At 40.8% G+C, this 20,350-nt stretch overlaps 1 protein-coding gene across 4 annotated transcripts in view; it reads right to left on the bottom strand.

The window, feature by feature from the left end:
* LUZP2 (leucine zipper protein 2) overlaps nt 1–20,350 on the bottom strand; it is a 346,882-nt gene that overhangs the window by 137,150 nt on the left and 189,382 nt on the right. For all 4 annotated transcript variants that reach the window (XM_080983546.1, XM_080983544.1, XM_080983545.1 and 1 more), the window contains one exon: nt 13,599–13,661. In XM_080983546.1, coding sequence (XP_080839672.1) covers nt 13,599–13,661 — 63 coding nt within the window. The remainder of the gene's footprint in view (nt 1–13,598; nt 13,662–20,350) is intronic.

Below are 20,350 nucleotides of genomic sequence, written 5' to 3'. Positions count from 1 at the left end.
CCCCTTTGGAGGCAGGAGGGGGGGGGAGTTGTGGACTGAATATGCCTGCAGGAGAGAGCGAAGAGATCTAAAACACCGCCGCTCTGACCCTGGAAACGGGCTGCTAGTAGGTCTGATGTACTTTGGAATGTTCATTGACAGCGTTTAGAATGTTCATTGACAGCTAGTTAAACAAGAGAAATACATTGTTTCTACTGTTTCTGGCTGCTTTAAAAAGGAGTAAAAGTAACTGAAAATTGAAACTAACTTGAAACTAATTTTCGGATTGTTTAAAAGAGGATACTATTGACTATTGCAAATAGAAACTGTTTCCCCCTAGTGGAAGCCTTTGAAACCGGTTGCTTTACAAGAGCTGGACTAGGGGAATTTCCAGCTGCAAGTTAAAAACCGTGAGACTCTGGGACTGACCTTGATCTTTTAAGTTTTATGGTAAATGGAAGAGGAAAAACAGACCAGTCAACTGCTGACAAAACATTAAGGTCTGGGAGGACTTGGCAACAATCCAGGAGAGGTCCACCATCAGGCCCTCCTGCTTTTTCTGAGCCTTTGTACCAGTATATGTAAAACCAAGAGAAATGTTGACAGAAGAGGCTCTAGTGGCGGCATTATTTAAGATAAATGATTCATTGGATCAGCTTCACAGGAAAATGGACACGATAAATGCGAAAGTGGATGTTTCAATCATTAAAACTAACTTAAATATAGAAAGTATAAATAATACTAATATAGAAACTACCCAGAAATTGACACAGGAACCTATTTCGATACGGCAAACTGCAGAGGAGGCCAGGGAAAAAGCTGTTGTTGCTGATTGTAAAGAAACACAACTGGAGAGAAAGAGCAAGAGAACCCCAGCCCTACAGAAGCAACTTGATGAATATAAGTTGACGCTTGCTATGACTGAACTCAAAGAAAAACAGACAAATTTGAGGATTAGAGTTCACCTTTGGTGGACATGCCCAATGATTAAGACACTTTGGGAGATGATTCATAATGAAATGAAAAAGGTATTTAAATATACCTTTTTGAAGAAACCAGAGGCCTTTCTCCTGGGCATGGTCGGCCAATTGGTGTTAAAGAAGGATAGAACTCTTTTCACGTATGCAACAATAGCAGCAAGAATACTTATTGTGAAGTACTGGAAGACACAAGATTTATCTATCCGGGAAGAATGGCAGATGAAGTTGATGGACTATATGGAATTGGCGGAAACGACTGGCAGAAATCCGAGACCAGGGAGAAGAGACGGTCGAAGAAGACTGGAAAAAGTTTAAGACTATCTATAGAAATATTGTAAAAATAATGAATGTTAGAAAAATGTTGGAATGAAGTTATATGGCTTTAGTAGAAATGCTATAAGGAATTAAGTATAAATAGACTAATAGAGTATTAAAGGGAAAAATAAGATTAGAATATGTTAAGATATAGGATAGAAAACAGAGGAAGATGGAAAGGAATTGCTGAAACAATTAATAGAAGTGGAATACAAAAAGGGAGGTGTGAGGAGGTCGTGGAAATAAGGGAATGAAAGTTAAGATATTGAAATTGTTTTGTGTTTTAAATGGTTTAATCTTATGTTTTTTCTTTTCTTTTCTTTGCTTTTTCTTTTCCTTTTTTGTTTTTTTTCTGTTTTACTGTGTTTAAATGGTTGGAAAATCAATAAATATTATTTATATATATATAAAAAACTTTATTAAACTTCTTCATATAGGAAGACCTTGGCTTAGGCCGGGGGGAACTGGGACTCATCAGGGTAAATGGGATAGGGGGGTGCTCTGCGAGTGTGGCAAGCAGGCAGGCAGGCCCATATCCCCGCACACAGGGTAGTTCACTGACGACTTCTCAGTGTATGGCTTGTGACACCCATATATATAACCCCTTTAAGAGGGGACCCTGGAATCGCCTCTGCAGGGGGTTGACTCACCACTTCATGCCCCCCCCAAAAAAATAGGGAAGAAAAGACTAAAGGATTCCACCCAAGGCCATAACCGCCAAAGTTGTGATGAATTGCCACGGGGAAGACAAGACCTGCCAATGCAGGAAAATTTCTTCCCGGTCCTTCAACAGCAACCAGTCAAAGACCATAGCAGTGCCCACTAAACAGGAAGAAAAAGTTAACCTGCAAACAAGAAACATTAAACAAAGGAAAGGTAGGGAGGGTGAATCTCTATTGTCGGCTCCACCCCCTATTTATAAATGGGGCTGGCCCCACCTCCCAGCAAGAAACTTGATTACTGAGGCTGGTCGTGAACCTCCAAAAATTAACACTGAGAGGCAAGCCAGCCCCATTTCCCAGTAAGCTGCCTGGGAACTGTAGCACCATGCGCCATCCTGCAAAGGGCACCCACAATGTAAAGTGTGAGTGCTCATTATATGACTCAATCTGTGTATGGCACTGGATTTAGTTGTGTCTGGATTGAATCAGGATTTTCTTATACAGTGGTACCTCTTGTTGCAAACGGGATCCATTCCGGACGCCCCTTTGCAACGTGAAAAGCCCGCAACCTGAAGCGCCGTATCTGCGCAGGTGTGTGGCATGATTTGGTACTTGTGCGCATGCGTGAAGTGTGATTTAGCGCTACTGCGCGTGAGCAAGCAGTGAAACCCAGAAGTAACCCTTTCCAGTACTTTCGGGTTGCCGCAGGATGCAACCTGAAAAAAGGTAACATGAAGCAAACGTAACATGAGATATGACTGTACTGTTCTGTTCTCAATGGAGAGAGACAGTACAGTAAGCTTATTGTCTGGCTTCCAGAATGGTGCATCCTCTAAGTCTCCCTCACTCCCAGTTTCATGGTGACAGTCAAATCTGGTTGGTTACATGGTAATATGACATTAGCACATTTATGGTATCTTCCTTGATTGGCTGAGGTCATTTTGGATTAGAAAAAGCATGAAAGCAGCAGCAGGGAGGTGAATGGCAGTAAAGAGCAGCTAACAAAAAAGGAGGAGGAGATAGAGCTTTCCCTATTGTCCTTCACATGTGGGTTTTTGTCCTCATTTTAAAATCTGGGGATTATGAGAAATTTGGCCTTGTAGCCTTTGCTGATAAATTTAGTTTTAGAAAAGGCAGTAAGGATAGTAATGCAAATTGATGCAAGCACTGTGAATTTTGTCATGTAAGTCATTTGGCTGGTGGCACTGAGGAAAAATAAGTTAAAGAAAATGTTGACATGATTGAAAATAACTGATTTGAAGATTGAAATATTCATTAATCAGCCTGGATAAGGCTTTATAAAGGTAAAATGGAAGGTACTTGAAATGTAAATTAATTTGAGCTGAATAATTATACATGTTAAATAGGTAGTTTTAGGCTTCTTGAAGTGTTAATATTTGGGACTAATGAACTGTAAAATGATGATGGGGGAAGAAATTCAAATAAATGGAAATCCGTTTGCTGCTTTTCTTACTGAAATCTAAGCATGCTTCTAGAATTTTAGGTAGTACCTTGCAGCAGTTTCACCCATAGCATACTCTCTCAACCTCTACCCATCATGGGTAATTTGAGCTAGTTGAGAGTCTAGGGTGTGCCTAATGCATATTTGTGGGTAGGTGGAGAGGTGCTGAAGGAATGGGTTTCTCAAAGAAATGACAAGTTTCATGCAGTATATATATATCCTCTATATATGGAGGTATATATACATATACATATATATATATATATATATATATATATATATATATATAGGGGATATATATATACTGCATGAAACTTGTCATTTCTTTGGACTTGCTGTGGACTCACCACGCAAGTGCCTTCTGCTATCAGTGCCTGTTTCTTTAAAGGAGTGTGACTGCTCCTAAATATGACCTCCTTGGTCCTTGAAGTACTTGACATCATCCACCCATGCACAAATGCCCTTTTCTGAGTACAGTGGTACCTCTACTTATGAGCACCTCTGGTTATGTATCCTTTGGGATACGCACGCGGCAAACCTGGAAGTATTTTTCTGGGTTTCGCCACGCGCGCATGTGCAAAAGCACTCTACCGCGCCGCGCGCATGCGCAAAACAGGCACCTCCGGTTGTAAAAACCACAGGATCTGACTGGAGCTCCAGAACAGATCCCTTCCGCAACTGGAGGTACCACTGTAAAGTGCCTGAGAGAATAGTGACAGTTCAGCTGTAGAATGGATTATCTTGACAAATTTCAGTCTGGGTTGAGGCCTAGCTTTGGGATATATCAGCCTTGGTCACCCTGATGGATGGAAAAGTGGCGTAGCGTGGGTTGGCAGTGCCCAAGGCAAGGCAAGTATTTTGCACCCCCTAGCCCATGCTCATTAATTGTTCCTCATCATGCTGGAAAAAAGTGACAAGTGGGGTGTTCTGTCCTGTGCCTGCTGTTGTTCAACATCTTTATAAATGACTTAGATGAAGGAATTGATACTCATCAAATCTGCAGCTGACACCAAACTGGGATATATGTATTATATTAGGGGACATTGCACACACACAAATATATGGTGAAATTATACAAAAATACATATCTTATGAGAAGTACACAATGTACTTTGGGGGGACGGGGACGGAATGCAAACTGGGAAATTGGCTAACTGAATTTAAAACTTACCAAAAAAAAAAAAAAATGAAATTGAGAGAAACAGGAACTGACACAACTGTCACTCCTTAGCATACTCCCCCACACACCAATTACCTCAGAAAATGCATATGAACATTCTGTGACTCATGACAATTCAGATGCTAACGTAGTTCATTAAACAATCGGGAGATTTAAAATGAAATAGGGTCACATACTCTTAAGTTACCATTTAAAAATGTATTGAATGTCAACTGAATCTGTTATTGGCCTAAAATAGAAGGTATAGCAACACCACATTTTCTTGTGATTTTCACATCACTAGAATCCACTACCATATTTTCAAAGCAGCTCCAATGAAACAACTGTAACCAATTCCATAATCTCTTATATAGAGTCTCTGAGGTAAAGGTACCCCTGACCGTTAGGTCCAGTCGTGGACGACTCTGGGATTGCGGTGCTCACCTCACTCTATAGATCGAGGGAGCTGGTGTTTGTCTGCAGACAGCTTTTGGGTCATGTGGCCAGAATGACTAAGCCGCTTCCGGCGAACCACGGAAATGCCATTTACCTTTCCGCCAGAGCGGTACCTATTTATCTACTTGCACTTCTTGACGTGCTTCCGAACTGCTAGGTTGGCAGGAGCTGGGACCGAGCAACGGGAGCTCACCCCGTCGCGGGGATTCAAACAGCTGACCTTCCCATTGGCAAGCCCTAGGCTTTGTGGTTTAGACCACAGCGCCACCCGCATCCCTCTCTATAGAGTCTCTGAAACTGAGTACAAAACATTAAGTGTGAGCTGATTATTTATCTTACAGCTGGTACGTCCAAGGATTTAATCTTGAGATGCATGAGGTAATTTCATATACCGTTTAAACCAAATAATCCATGCTTTGTATATCATCTTTGTAGAAGAGAGCATAAGGAGAAAGGTTATCTGTGTTAATGGCTCAAATGTCAGTGCTTCCTTTAATCCATTCTTCACTGGTTACATGTTTGACTTTGTTCTGCTTGAACTATGGGACTGTATTGCCTGTAACCCAACTTTCCAAATGAATCTGTGCTCCTTTTATCACTTCCCTAATTATGTAGCAAGCCTGACACACAAAATCTTCTACAAGATTTTCAAGCAACCCCGCTAGCTCTGATTCACATTTTATAATCTCACTTCTTTGGTACACTTAAGACTTCTTTGATTCCTTAAGAATATCTACATATATTTTTTTCATTGTTGATTGAAATGTTTTCAGCAGTGTTCACAAACTGTAGTCTGCAGACCATGAATTCCATTCAGGTGGACTGTGGAAAGGTTTCAGAATGGTAAAGAATTTACATACTTGGACCTGCACTTACATTTCTTTTCCTGGCATTCATTTTTGTCCTGGGCTGGATTTATCAAATGGGTTAACAATGTCCTGACCTAGGGCTCATGTTTTTCAAAATCTGGCTTTGCTACAGTCTACCATTCAAACCCACCACCCTTAAAATATTACCAGTTAAAGGGTTCCTTTTCAGAATCCTGGACAATACACCACTCTTTTGGATTACGATACTGGTACTGCATAAATAAAAAATTAAGTGGTCTGCTAAGTCAACCAGCAATGTTCAAGTACAGTGGTACCTCGGGTTACATATGCTTCAGGTTACATACGCTTCAGGTTACAGACTCCGCTAACCCAGAAATAGTGCTTCAGGTTAAGAACTTTGCTTCAGGATGAGAACAGAAATTATGCTCTGGCGGCATGGCGGCAGCAGGAGGCCCCATTAGCTAAAGTGGTGCTTCAGATTAAGTACAGTTTCAGGTTAAGAACGGACCTCCGGAACGAATTAAGTACTTAACCCGAGGTACCACTGTAGTGCAAATTTTATGAACTGTTGCAATAGGGAAACTCACCTGTCTAACTATGCAGTTGGTGATACAATCCATATAACAATAGCCAATAACCATTTCCCATATTTTCCCTCTTTTGCCTTTGGTCATTACATTTTTTAAAACAGATGCTAGCAAAGGCATGTGACACTCCTAGATTCCCAATGGCATGAAATTCTGCTCATACAATCAAACTTTTCCTTCCTCTTCTCTTCCCTTTAGCCCTTCATACATCAGTAAAATCTGCTCTGCAGAGTTGGGGGACATTTTGGATAAAATGTTTGGGCATGGAGCAGAGTTGTAAGTAACTTGTATGTTGTGCAAAGAACATTCAAGTTTCTTGACTCATAAAAGTCAAACTGTATTACCCTGATCAATAGACAACAGGATCTAGCAGGTAGGCGTGATTGTTCCAGGGCAGATATTCCAGCAGCATAACTTAAATGAGAGCTCGATGAGTCACATTTGAAAAGCCCCTTTCCTACACAATGTTCCATTCTGTACAAATGAGCTGATACCATACGCTGAGGTAATTAAAATGCCTTTATGAACATCACTAAGAGCAAGCACTCAAGAGTAGTACTTAGTAGAGTCACATGGTCATCTCAACATGTGTGACCAATGGATCCCAATGGCATGCAGCTTACAGTGCCAGAGATATTTATATGACCTTAGATATATTGTTTTCCATCACACTTATATATATGAACATACAGAGAAATAGAAACTTCAGCAACAGCTTTTCTAGTTTTTTATGCATTTAGATTATTCTAACTATAAAAGTGTTACTGTCACTGGGCATTTCTCTGCCCCCACCTCTCACTGTTAGCTATTTTACACTGGGAAAATGTACACTGTGTACAGGAAAATACATAATGCAGTGATGGCGCATCATACATTGTATTTACCTAAACATTACAAGGAAGAGGTCAAAAGAGATATGAAGCAGTGGCAGTCTAGTTAATCCCTTGCTGTGTTAAGTGCTGTCAAATATGCAATGCATACTCTAAGATTTTTTGAAAGGTATGTCTATGCCTGGAATCCTAAGAGGTTTAGCAATGACATGTGGTTGTCTTAAATCATGGGAATGTTCTTTTCATAAATAAAACATTACTAACACAATGTGAGTAATAAGTTTCAAGGAACTTCCACACATATATAAAAGTAAAGGGACCCCTGACCATTAGGTCCAGTCGTGACCGACTCTGGGGTTGCGGCGCTCATCTCGCTTTATTGGCTGAGGAAGCTGGCGTACATGTGGCCAGCATGACTAAGCCGCTTCTGGCGAACCAGAGCAGCGCACGGAAACACCGTTTACCTTCCCGCCGAAGCAGTACCTACTTATCTGCTTGCACTTTGACGTGCTTTCGAACTGCTAGGTTGGTAGGAGCAGGGACCGAGCAACGGGAGCTCACCACATCGCGGGTTTCGATCAGCTGGCCTTCTGATCGGCAAGTCCTAGGCTATGTGGTTTAACCCACAGCACCACCTGTGTCCCTCCACACATATAAGCTGACCCTATTATGTGAGGCTTGTAAATGGTCAATCACTTACTCAGCTGTGGTGAATAACATGGCATCTAGGCAAACAGTCAGGAAAGCTTTTAGAAATAGGGAGACTGTTGGTTCCTTCTTCTCTCTTTTTGACTCTCATTCCTTCATTTAAACGTCGTCCCAATGTGCCACAAATGCCCAATATAATGTGGAGTGGGTTTTAATGGGTAGGAGAGGATATATTACAGTAATTGTAATTAATTGCTCAAGGCACCCATGTGTGTGGGTTGAACATCCCACCTTTGACAGCAAAATGCAAAGCATAGGAATTATGCTTGTTTTGAGCAAGTCCAGCTATGATGTAAGTTGGCTCTCCATTTCTTACCCACTTAACAAAGAATCAGACAACAACTTGGGAAGTAAGTTTAAAAATATAATTTGCTTAGTTATAACCTTGCATTGGTACACAGCAATGGCAGCAATAAAAACTATGTAGCTAAATACTTATATTTACAGTATAACCAGCCTCAGGCCATAGGCATAGCCAGGGGGGCAATCAATAAAAATACTTAAGTAAAGTTCTTACCCCCTAACATGAAGCCTGTCCCCCAACATAAATCCTGGCTATACCCATCCCATGCCTCAGGCATTTGCCTGTTCTGGACCAAGCAGAGACATGTCTCCATTGCTGATCAAGAAGAGAAAGGGAGGCAAAGGAAGTACTATATGCTCCTTCCTCTTCAGGAGAGGAGGGGAAATGACTTCACACAGAGCCCTCTCAACCAATTGTATTTCTATGGTCTGAGTATCTGCCTATCAGCAGTATAGGTCTATGAACTTAGCCCCTTCTCATGCTAACTAGCAAGAATATCTATTTGTTAGGTTTGGCTGCTAATCTCCCACATATACCGTATTTTTCGCACCATAGGGCACACCTAGTTTTCAGAGGGGGAAATCAAGGAAAAAAATATGATCCCCCCCCCCCCCCAGCTCTGGGAGCAGCGGACAGGCTGCAGGCAGCCTGTGCGATTCTCCCAGACCTTCTTCCTGCTTTGGGGGGAGGTGGGGGAATTCCCCCACCTCCCACAGAAGCCCTGCACTCTTTAAAGGGGCTGTGCGGTTTCTGCTGGCTTTTCTAGGAGGTGGGGAAATTCCCCCACCTCCCGCAAAACCGGCAGAAGCCGCGCACACTTTAAAAGGGCTGCACGGCTTCTCCTGGCTTTCCTGGGAGGTGGCAGAATTCCCCCACCTCCCGCAAAACCGGCAGAAGCCGCGCACACTTTAAAAGGGCTGCACAGCTTCTCCTGGCTTTTCTGGGAGGTGGGGTATTCCCTCACCTCTCGCAAAAGCCCGCAGAAGCCGTGCAACCCCTTTAAAGAGATTGTGGCTTCTCCTGGCCAGTCAGTTCCTTCTCCCTCCTGTGGAAAAGCCCGCAAGAGCGCACGGAGTTTGTGTGCGGCTCTTGCGGGCTTTTCCCGCCTGCCTCCCCCCCTGCATTCGCTCCATAGGACACACACACATTTTCCCTTGCTTTTTAGGAGGGAAAAATGTGTCCTATGGTGCGAAAAATACAGTAGATAGGCGAGGTAGTAAACATTTTAATGGGCTAGTAACTTCTATGGATTTATTTGCAAGATCATCTGCTGTCTTGATTTATCCTGCTTAGTCATGCTGGCCACATGACCCGGAAGCTGTCCGCCGGCTCCCTCGGCCAGTAAAGCGAGATGAGCGCCACAACCCCAGAGTCGGTCATGACAGGACCTAATGGTCAGGGGTCCCTTTACCTTTATCCTGCCCCACAAGTCTCCATAAAGCAAGTTATGAGTCTGTAAAAAGCACATGTATGGACCTTAGCTATATTCATGTGGTTGCTTCATGCAGCTGGTGACCTCTATGCATGGAAAAGAAAATCTGAAAGGCTTGTCACAAGACCAAGAAAATTCTCCACTAAATTATCTTGAAGAGGTCGTCTGGAGAAAAAAAGCAGATCTTTCCTACAGTTCATTTTGTTCTGTGTTTTTAACTTGTTTTGTAATTCAGTACAAAGAGAGACTCAAGTGCTCCCTTAATTCTTCTTTCCAGAAACTCTGACATTTATATCTTTCTACCTTAATAATAATAGTTTGGTGACCCATTTCTATAAGCTATTATATTGACAAAGAGGTTCACAGGGTCCTGCTGTGCCTATTCAGCTCGGTTGCTATGGGAAAATATTTACTGCTTTGTACAGATGTAGGAACCTAATCTAACCTCAGCTCAAATCCCATCAATGACATTGCTGCACTCACCATAGTGTGTAGCATAGTTGTGTTGTGCAGCAATTCCACTTGGCTACCAGCCTCAGAAAGCCTCCTAATTGACCAGTTGACCCTGGTTCCCAAGGCTACTCTGGGCACCAGATTTCCTTTTACATCCTGCTCACCCTCTTGTGCTGTTTAGCTCCTGGGTTGAGCTGGTTGGGTGCCTACTCAGATCACCAGGCATTGGCTTTTAGCACAACCATAGTTTCCTTTGGGTTTTGATTCAGTGACCACCCATAGCATGACCACTAAAGTTTGACTGTCAGTATGACTCAAGGCTTTTCATCAGCAAACCTTGTGAGACTGCATTGCACATATAAACAACCAAATCATTGCCCCATTCAATTTCCAGCAACACAAAAGGTTATTCTTTTGATCCCTCGTGAACAATCATAACATGGAATATTTCTTTGCTTCCTTGGGGTTATTAAAGGTGGTAAAGCTAAACTTCGCAAGCTTACAGAAAAGTATGACCACAGAGTTAGCAGTGCATCCAGGCAACAAGGATGTTTACAAAAAGGCCAGTGCTTTGCATTTTTGTTCACTGAAACATGCTGATGAAAGCACTGCGAAGTTCCAGTCTTGTTTAAAGAATAGCATTCATCAAAATTCATTAGGCACCGCTAAGCGTTTAGGTGAACCGATGCAGGCAGTCCCAAAGCAGCCATAAGCTTCCATTTCATACCTTTTATTTTTATGCGTCTTTTAAAGCGTTTTATGTGAAAGGAGAACATAGATTTTTGTATGACTCCCCAAGAGACATTTTAGCGCATTTCCCATCCCAAAGAGGCTTGAGAGATTGCAGGTAGAAAATGAAATTGTCTCGCAGGAGCTGGTGGGTGACAAATGCTTCAACCAAGCTGATATATAATATAAAGTGGCAGAGAAGATCAAAGCTCTTTATGCTACCAGGGATCAAATACTTCACACAGCTGGAGGAGCTGCAAACCCCAAAATGTGCTAAAACGATATCAAATGGTTTGAAGAAACCTAAATTGAGTTATTTCTAAATATCACCTTTACCAGAAAACAGGCAGCTTAAAAACAACGAAATATAATGCAGGTATTTTTGGTGTTTATGATACTAACTCTGTAGAGATGGGGGAGAAATTTGTTTCTTTTGCATTTTAATGTGAACCTACCTAATTTGTGCTTCCCAAACCAAAATGGAGTTATCCTTTGAAATTTGCACTGCTGTGATTTTGGAGATGCTGTTCTCCATCCAAATGCATGTGTACATATAGGCATTTATTGGGGGAAAGTGTGTATTTTAGTGAAAATAGTACAAGAATGCCGGTATATTCCTGCCTGATCACTAAGGGCTGCAAGTGAGGCCCTCTGGGTCATACAACAGCCTGCAGAAACCTATTTGGCAGTGACTAGGGAGAGGGCTTTTCTCTATTGTAATTCCCACCCTGTTTCATTTGCATCCCCTCTGAAGTGAGTCAGGAGCCAGTGGTGATATGCTTCTGGTACATATTTATTCACTCATTCCTCTCAACTGTTCCACTAAGTTACTTGCAAATGCTATATTGCATTCACTGCATGTACTGAGCTTTTTTCATGGATTTTTATTTTAGATTATTTTAAAACACCTTAACTTTTTTTTTTTTTTTAAAAAAGCTGCCAGATAAATGATTTTGATACAGTAAATGATGTTAGGGAAAATCTCTTGTTAAAAATGTGTATCTTAGGAGAAAAGCACGCCAACTGCATATGAATTTCCATGTGAACCTAAAATAAAATTTCTGATGCAGAAATTCGGTGAACTGACTGGAAAAAATGAGAGAGAGAGGGAGAGAGGGAGAAACCAAAATTGTAAGATTTATCCATCTCCTCATTTACAACTTTAAAGATGGCTTAAAACTGTTTTGTTTAAATGTGCTTTTTTTCATTGACCAAGTCACAGAATTTTGTTCCTGATACTCCTGTTTTTCACAAGTTTTTACACTGATTTTATTGTTATTATTTTACTGTGTTTGTGACTCACTTTGAGCATCTCATGGGGGGGGAGTTGTGTATAAATATTTATACAAAAATAAATAAATCAGCAAAACATAGCCGCTTCTTTAAAAAAGGAGCAGATTCACAAGCCTACTGTAAATGCCCTTAAACGGTGAGGCAACAACTTCTCACAAACAACATCTCACCACAGAGCTGGTGAATTATTTGAATTTGGACTTAATAGAACTTGATTGCTTTGAGAAACACGGTTTATTCATACACTCAAAGAAATGAATCACTGAACTCAGTGGAACTCACATCTGAGTAGGATTGTTCTGGGAATTTGATGTAATATAAGCAAAACCAGATAGTTCCCATTTTCAATTGTACATTCTTTCTTTCTCTCTTGTTTTTTGAAAGACAATAGTACCTGTTTAGGGTTGCCATATGTCTGGAATTTCTCAGACATATTCAGAATACTGTAGTCGGCAGTAGTGTCAGGACAGAAATCAGTAAAAAAAAAAAAAAAATGTCCAGGGAAATCTGGAGGTATAGCAACCCATGTTGGCAGGGTCGTTGTGCCATTTACCAAAATAAAAGCTCAAAAATGGCATTTTTTGCAAATTTGCAAAACTTTTCTGGCTGGCTTTTCACTGTTTGAAATATGGCAACCCTATCGAGCATCAGTCTTACTACAGAGAATTTCAAATACTTGTTTCCTCCTGTTTCAGAACATATAGTTAAAAATCCATTATTATATCTTAGCCATAAGAAAACCATTCACTAAAATGTCAAATTAAGGCAAACATACATAGTTATTTCTGAATGTTCATTTTTCAGTCAGGGCAGGGACAAAGAACCCAGGACAAGAAAAACTGGGGGCGGGGGGGGGGAATGCAGATTTCATGAAAAACAAGCAGACAGGAGTTTGGAACAGGTATGCTATCATAACAGGAAAAACCTGGGAAAGGCAGGCTTACTAAAAATACAAGTCACCAGAAGATAATCAGATATCAGAAGCATGCCAGATTAGCACTAAAACTCCAGGACAGAATTAACAACAAGACAGGTGGGATAGAGTGGGGATGGCTAACCTGTTGGTCTACAAATGCTGCTGGACTACAAATCCCAACACTTGGCAGGCCCCTGGATACAGGTTCCAAACTTCAGGCCTTGAACACAAGATAGAATGTTGCACAATATATCATTAAGGGGTTAACTGGAGTCAGCAAAGACTATTTCCCTAGAATGGGGCCAGGTTGCTCAAAGGAACGAGGTGTAAAAATATGGCAGAATAGAAACTGGGTATTGTAAATACCCCAGGCATCCAATCACTGTAACTTTTTATTTAATTCCACAGAAACAAATACAGATATTTAATATACAGTAATTGTACACTATCATTAACGATGTACGTATTTTAGGTATGTTTCTGACAGCTAAGGAGCCTCTTACCTCGTTTTGAAGATCCCTGATCATTTTGCTCTTCCTTTCCATTTCAGTCTTCAAAAAGTTAATCTAAAAATGAAAAATAACCTTTTAACTGATTGCCATAAATTCACCCGAAAACTCCCAAGAGAGAGGCATCTTATACTTTTTATAGATCAACTTTAACCTGAGTACCTTTTAGAAAGGGGATTCTTCTCTGTCCGCCCAAGCACTATTGACACTCTTTGATGAAACATTGGAAGAAGTCCTATATAACAACTTGGGCTACTTTTAGTGATAACAAGGTTGAAGATGACTAGACAGCAGAAAAAGGAAACTGGAATGTATGGCAGAATGTGGAATGTATGGCAGAATTTGGCAGGTGTCTCCCTCAGAAAAACTTGCACAACAAATGGATAAACAGGATAAATTCTGGAGCATTTGGTTCTCATTCTTATCATTCTCTAGGTTGGGTGGGGATGTAGAAGAGATAGTAATTCCCTTTGGAAAGATGCTCTATCTTGAGGAGATTATAGTGGATATATTATACTATGATCCCAGAATACAATGCAAGACTATATTTTCTGTTGTATATAACACAGGCACGGTCAAAACACAACACATTGCTGTTTTTTTCTGGGGACTATACTACTTCAGGACATATTTGAGAGTACACATTGAAATGATCTAAATTTTTTTTAAAAAAGAAAACCTTTCGACACAGGGAAGGCTACTTTAGCAGACCAGAGAGTTTTGACTAGAAATCTTTCTTCTGACACTCCAGTTTTCCTGATGGGGACAATTTTATCACTTCTCACATCATCTTATCCCTTTTTCAGAATTCTGTTTTTCTCCCTTTATTCCAGTCCTACCTATATAACTAGCATCTAAATAGCCTACAAAGAAAATTACTAGAGTTGAACATGAGAAAAACAAACAAACCCTAATGCTGTGCCAAAATCTGTCCTCCAGTTTCTTGAAAGTCCCCCCCCCCACACACACACTTTTTCTATCTCATTCTTGGGTCAATCAATAATTTCTTTAGACTATCCATGGATGCAGAATTTTTAGCTTATTTTATCACTGTGAGCCCCAAAGGATAAATGTGATTTTTTCTTCCAGCAAGCATTTCTCCAGTATTCTGCAGCCTCCCTCGATGTCCATTTTTCCTTTAAAAAAATAAAATAATGCAAAGCCCCATGGGAGGAGTTGCCTCTTGTTATGTTCCCCTGGACTGTAACTGAAGTCTGGGGACCAGGGCTGCAGAGTTCACACCACTGGTGGTATCATTTGTAGAATGAAATACCGTAAATAACATTCACAAAGTCACTTTCAAGCAAGGTAAGTGCATCAAAAACTCTGCACCACAATAAAGAGAACTCCTCCTAATTTTCTCTCCCTTTTGATCTTTTTGAATGCAAATTTTTTTTTCATTACTTGATGGAAACTCTTTGGAATAAAATCTCAGACTTAAATATGATTGATTATGATACTCTCCATTGCCTTAATGTGCTCAGACTAAAAGAGATCCATTATTTCAGAAAAAAAGAAAAAATCAAAACAAAATAATACATTCCATGTATAAAGCCTATGAAGATGGCATTCACTTAGCTTTTTGTCATGTGAAAGGGCAGCTATCATACTTCTTACAAGCATCTTATTAATGCTCAGAATAAACCATATGATAAAATATTGACTAATATGCAGTGCCATAGATATTTGCATTTCTCTACCATATATGTTACTTGGTCAGGAGGAATGCACTGTCCCACGTTCCTCTCACTCCCATCTCAGGGTTGCATGTGGGACTTCTCATATTTTATATCTGTTCAGTTATACATGATTGATTGTGGCTTCTGTATGACTCCTTCAAGGATTTCTGTAATGTTTGTATTTTATTATTTATGTAGAATGCTTGTACACCACCCCCTTTGTAGACTTCAGACCCTAATGAAGTGGCTTACAAAAGATTCTCAAAATAAAAATCACACACAAATTGAGGTCAGCAACAGAAATTTCATGGTGTCCAAAGGAAACCAAGATTACTCAGACAGCATTTCCTATCGTCGTCATTGATCTTCCCTGGTATGCCAGAGAGCAGCTCCCTAAGGTGTCCTGAGGCAAGGGAGTGAGGCTGAGCAGATGGATCTCACACAACCCATAATGAAATGAAGTCTTCCCTTCATGTCAGTTGGTAGTTGCCAGGCAACAGCTCCTGAATTGGTCCTGTGAGGCAAGTGAACGGGCCTAAGCAGCTGGACTTCTCTGAGCCCAAGACTGAAGGAGTCTTCCCTTCCTAGCAGTTGGATGTTGCCAGTCAACAGCTCTCAGAGAGGTGCCCCTGAGGCAAGGAATTTGCATGTGAGGATTAGTAAGTGTTGAAAGGTTCAGTCCCTTAACAATCTCCACAGCAACTATAGTGTTATAGCTAGGTATCTAGATACAGATATTTAAATTCAATAGATTTATCTCACTATAACTGTATTATTGTACTGTGTCAACCAGCTTAATTCCATGAATAACATTCCTCTTTATAACTTCTTAAGTCTGTAAGGAAAAGCCTCTTGGCATTCACACCTCACTTCCAATAAGTCAGAACAACCTGATGAAGTAAATTCATTTCACACATTTTTCTTAAGTGACTTCAAAAGCCCTGAAGTAAGATCATTCTAAGAACTATTTACTGAATCTCTCCTGCTAATTCCCTCTTCAGTTGCACTAATTTTCCTCTTGTCTTCTTGAAAGATGCATAGGCAATGATTTTGTCAGATGTCTGGGTCTTAACTGCAACCCACAAGATTATCTGTGATGGGTCTCTGCGCTTGTTTTCATATAATTAGCAATCCCCCTTTTAAATCATCTGGGCAAAATTAGGATCAGAAACTAATGATGTATTACTGAGATGAACTATATAAGCAACACAGAAGTGGTAAGAGATCAGCTACCCGGATCATCATGGCATGGTGGGAAATACTTCAAACCTGTTACGTTTTCAACCATGAAACAGAAAAACAAACTAAAAGGAAACAGTTGTTAAGATGTAAATGTGAAATTATTTAGCTAAAGAAATACACTCAGGCTACATCCTATACACACTTTCTTCATTGTACTAGGGATGGAAGATAAATTGCTTCAGTCAACATTTTAAAACAATTCAACCCATAGTATTCAAGAAATAAGTGGAGAGGTCAGCTTGTGGAGTAGTGAGGTAGCCAAGTTAGCTGATACCAAATTGTTCAGAGTTGTTACAGCAAAAATATTTTGTGAAGAGCTCCAAGAGGACCCCTGCAAACTGAGTCAAGGGGGGGCGGTTCTAAATTTCAATTGCATATATGCCTACAGTGGTACCTTGGGTTACAAACGCTTTGGGTTACAAACGCTTCAGGTTACAGACTCCGCTAACCCAGAAGTAGTACCTCAGGTTAAGAACTTTACTTCAGGATGAGAACAGAAATCGTGCGGTGGCAGCAGGAGGCCCCATTAGCTAAAGTGGTACCTCAGGTTAAGAACAGTTTCAGGTTAAGAAAGGACCTCCAGAATGAATTAAGTTCTTAACCAGAGGTACCAGTGAGGTTACAGACAGAGGGCCTTCTCGGTAGTGGTGCCCACCCTGTGGAACACCCTCCCTTCAGATGTGAAGGAAATAAGCAGCTATCCTATCTTTAAAAGACATCTGAAGGCAGCCCTGTTCAGGGAAGTTTTTAATATTTAATGCTGTACTGTTTTTAACACCTGATTGGGAGCCGCCCAGAGTGGCTGGGGAAACTCAGCCAGATGGGCGGGGTATAAATAATAAATTATTATTATTATTATTATTATTATTATTATTATTATTATACCACGGTATTGGCATTGGACTGGTGGTGACCGTCTAGGAATGAGATGGGGGAAGTATTCAACTACTGTATCTTGTAAGTGAAACCATTTCCACTTATACAATGAGAGTTCCCCCTCCCCCATGAGCACTGCACATTCTCCACTGATCTGAGTTGGATGAACCCCTACAAAAATATGGGGTTGGGGAGGAATGGCGTAGAACATTTAGTTGCACAAGCAGAAATCCTTGTACTGATGGAACATTCACACACTGCTATGCTAGATGCAACCTCTTTTATTTATCGCTTCTCCAGGTTAAACAACCTTGTCCAACCTTCTTAGCATTTGGTCTCCAGCCCCTCCGTATCTCTTACTTCCTTCTCTGGACATCTTCTAGTTTGTCAACATCTCCTTTCAACTGTGGTACCCAGAACTGGACACAGTGTTCCAGTTGAGGTCCGCCTAAGACATAATAGAGTAGCACCAATACTTCTTGTGATCTGAACCCCATGCTTCTATTGATGCAACATGTAATTGCAGTAGCCTTATTAGTCACTGTGTTGCACTCCTGACTCACTTGTATGTTGACAGCTTATTATTTAACAAGATGCTCTCATTAGTGAATTTTGTTGCACCAACACAGGAAAAAGGACCAAATCTGAAGGATTTGTCTGTTCTTTCTAAGGCAAAACATTGGTAGGCAGTTCAAGAGTACTTAAAAAGCACTTAAATAAGATTAGCAGCACATCTCAGGAGGATTTCATGCATCTCTATATTTAAATTAAGGCTGCCATTTAAAAATCTGGGAATATAGCACATTATCTGGATTCTGGATTTTTTTTCAGTTTTATCGAAGGACAATGACATTATGTTTCTAGGAGACAAGCACTCAATGCTACACAAAACTGTGTGTTTGTGTTTCCAACCTTATTATACTTATTATAGGAAATGAAGGTTATTTTCATTTCCTGACCTTTATTATAACAGGCTTTCGACCTTGAAAAATTCAAATTAAACCATTCTCACCCCTGAAAAATAGACTGTGTGTAAATGGTGATGGTGTGATTCTAGAAGAAGAAGAAGAGTTTGGATTTGATATCCCGCTTTATCACTACCCTAAGGAGTCTCAAAGCGGCTAACATTCTCCTTTCCCTTCCTCCCCCACAACAAACACTCTGTGAGGTGAGTGGGGCTGAGAGACTTCAGAGAAGTGTGACTAGCCCAAGGTCACCCAGCAGCTGCATGTGGAGGAGCAGGGAAGCGAACCCAGTTCACCAGATTATGAGACTACCGCTCTTAACCAACTACACAGAGTTTGGCACTTTGTTACTGCACACGTATGGAAATGTGAGACATATAAAATGATTTAAAGAGGCTTTCGTGCATCATTTGCAATGCCTATCTAGGTCCTGGTCCTTTGTTTGTGAACTGGGAAATGTGCCTTTCTTTCTTGGCTCTGGTTATAAAATCACCTTGTTGGGATTGGAACTTCTGCTAGTCCCGAAAGCAGCATGTCGGGAGACAACCTAACAAAAGCCACAACAGCACGGTCCAGGAATTCCAGCTCGCCAACCAGAATGTTTGATGCTTCGGCTCCAAGAGGGATCTTTTTCATGAAATGCAGGTCAACCTCTCTCTCTCTCTTGCCCATGGTACAAAATATAAAATGTCCCATTCACATCTTTCAACATGAGAACCTTTAAATTATTCTGCAATTTGTTATAATGCTCTTCTTTCAAGATAAGGTCTTGCCTCATCTGGATCACAACACTGCATCACAGTCTCATTGTACCAACATCTTTGGCATGTGGGAGCTGATCATTTCAGGACTATCTCTGAGCTACATCAGGCTTCACATACTGTTTTCAGAATGAAGCCACTGAAATTCTAGAAAAACTCCCGACACAATTTGAGGTCCTGCCCAGAATGCAAAATTGAGCAGATATTTAACCCATATCTACAGAAAGCACTAATCTAAACTAGTTGCCTGTTATACTGAGGACCACTTCACGTGGCATGTTTTCCATGTTTTCTCCTTGGATCTCTTAGCGATCAGTGCCACCATAGTGTTTAAAAGAGAAGTGTGTTTCTGTAAACTCATAGAGGCATGTGGTGCACAGGCTCCTCCCATTACTTGTCCAGTGGATAATTTGGGACATCTAGGAAATGTGTGCTACATTTAGTGTGCCGTGACTTTTACAAAGGCCTTTGATACTGGGAAGTGCTGGGTGAGATCCCATGGACAGTAATACTAAAAGGAAAGGGAGTTCATGATGGCTGGGAGTTTGTTAAGAGGGAGATAGTAAAAGCACAACTTCAGGCAATACCAATGAGACAGAAACATGGAAGGTGCCTAAAGAAGCCAGGGTGGCTATCTAAAGAACTTTTAACTGAGTTAAGATTAAAAAAGGATGTGTACAAAAAATGGAAAAGGGGGGGAAACCACCAAAGAGGAATTCAAACAAATAGCCAGCACGTGTAGACACAAAGTCAGAAAAGCTAAAGCACAGAATGAACTCAGGCTTGCTAGAGAGGTTAAAAGCAACAAAAAAGGCTTTTATGGGTATGTTCATAGCAAAAGGAAGAACAAAGAAACAGTGGAGTCACTCAGAGGAGAAGATGGTGAAATGCAAACAGGGGACACAGAAAGGGCTGAACTCCTCAATGCCTTCTTTGCCTCAGTCTTCTCCGATAAAGAAAACAATGCCCAACCTGAAGAATTTGGAGCAAATGATTCAGCAGAGGAAACACAGCCCAGAATAACTAAGGAGATAGTACAAGAATACTTGGCTAGTCTAAATGTATTCAAGTCTCCAGGGCCAGATGAACTGCATCCAAGAGTATTTAAAGAACTGGCAGATGTGATCTCAGAACCACTGGCAGTCATCTTTGAGAATTCCTGGAGAAGAGGCAAAGTCCCGGCAGACTGGAGGAGGGCAAATGTTGTCCCTATTTTCAAAAAG

The sequence above is a fragment of the Podarcis pityusensis genome (genome assembly GCF_964106645.2).
Source record: "Podarcis pityusensis genome assembly, chromosome: 1".
Classification (NCBI taxonomy): Eukaryota; Metazoa; Chordata; class Lepidosauria; order Squamata; family Lacertidae; genus Podarcis; species Podarcis pityusensis.
Note: the sequence above shows the minus strand (reverse complement) of the source record. Positions and strands in the feature narration are given on the sequence as shown.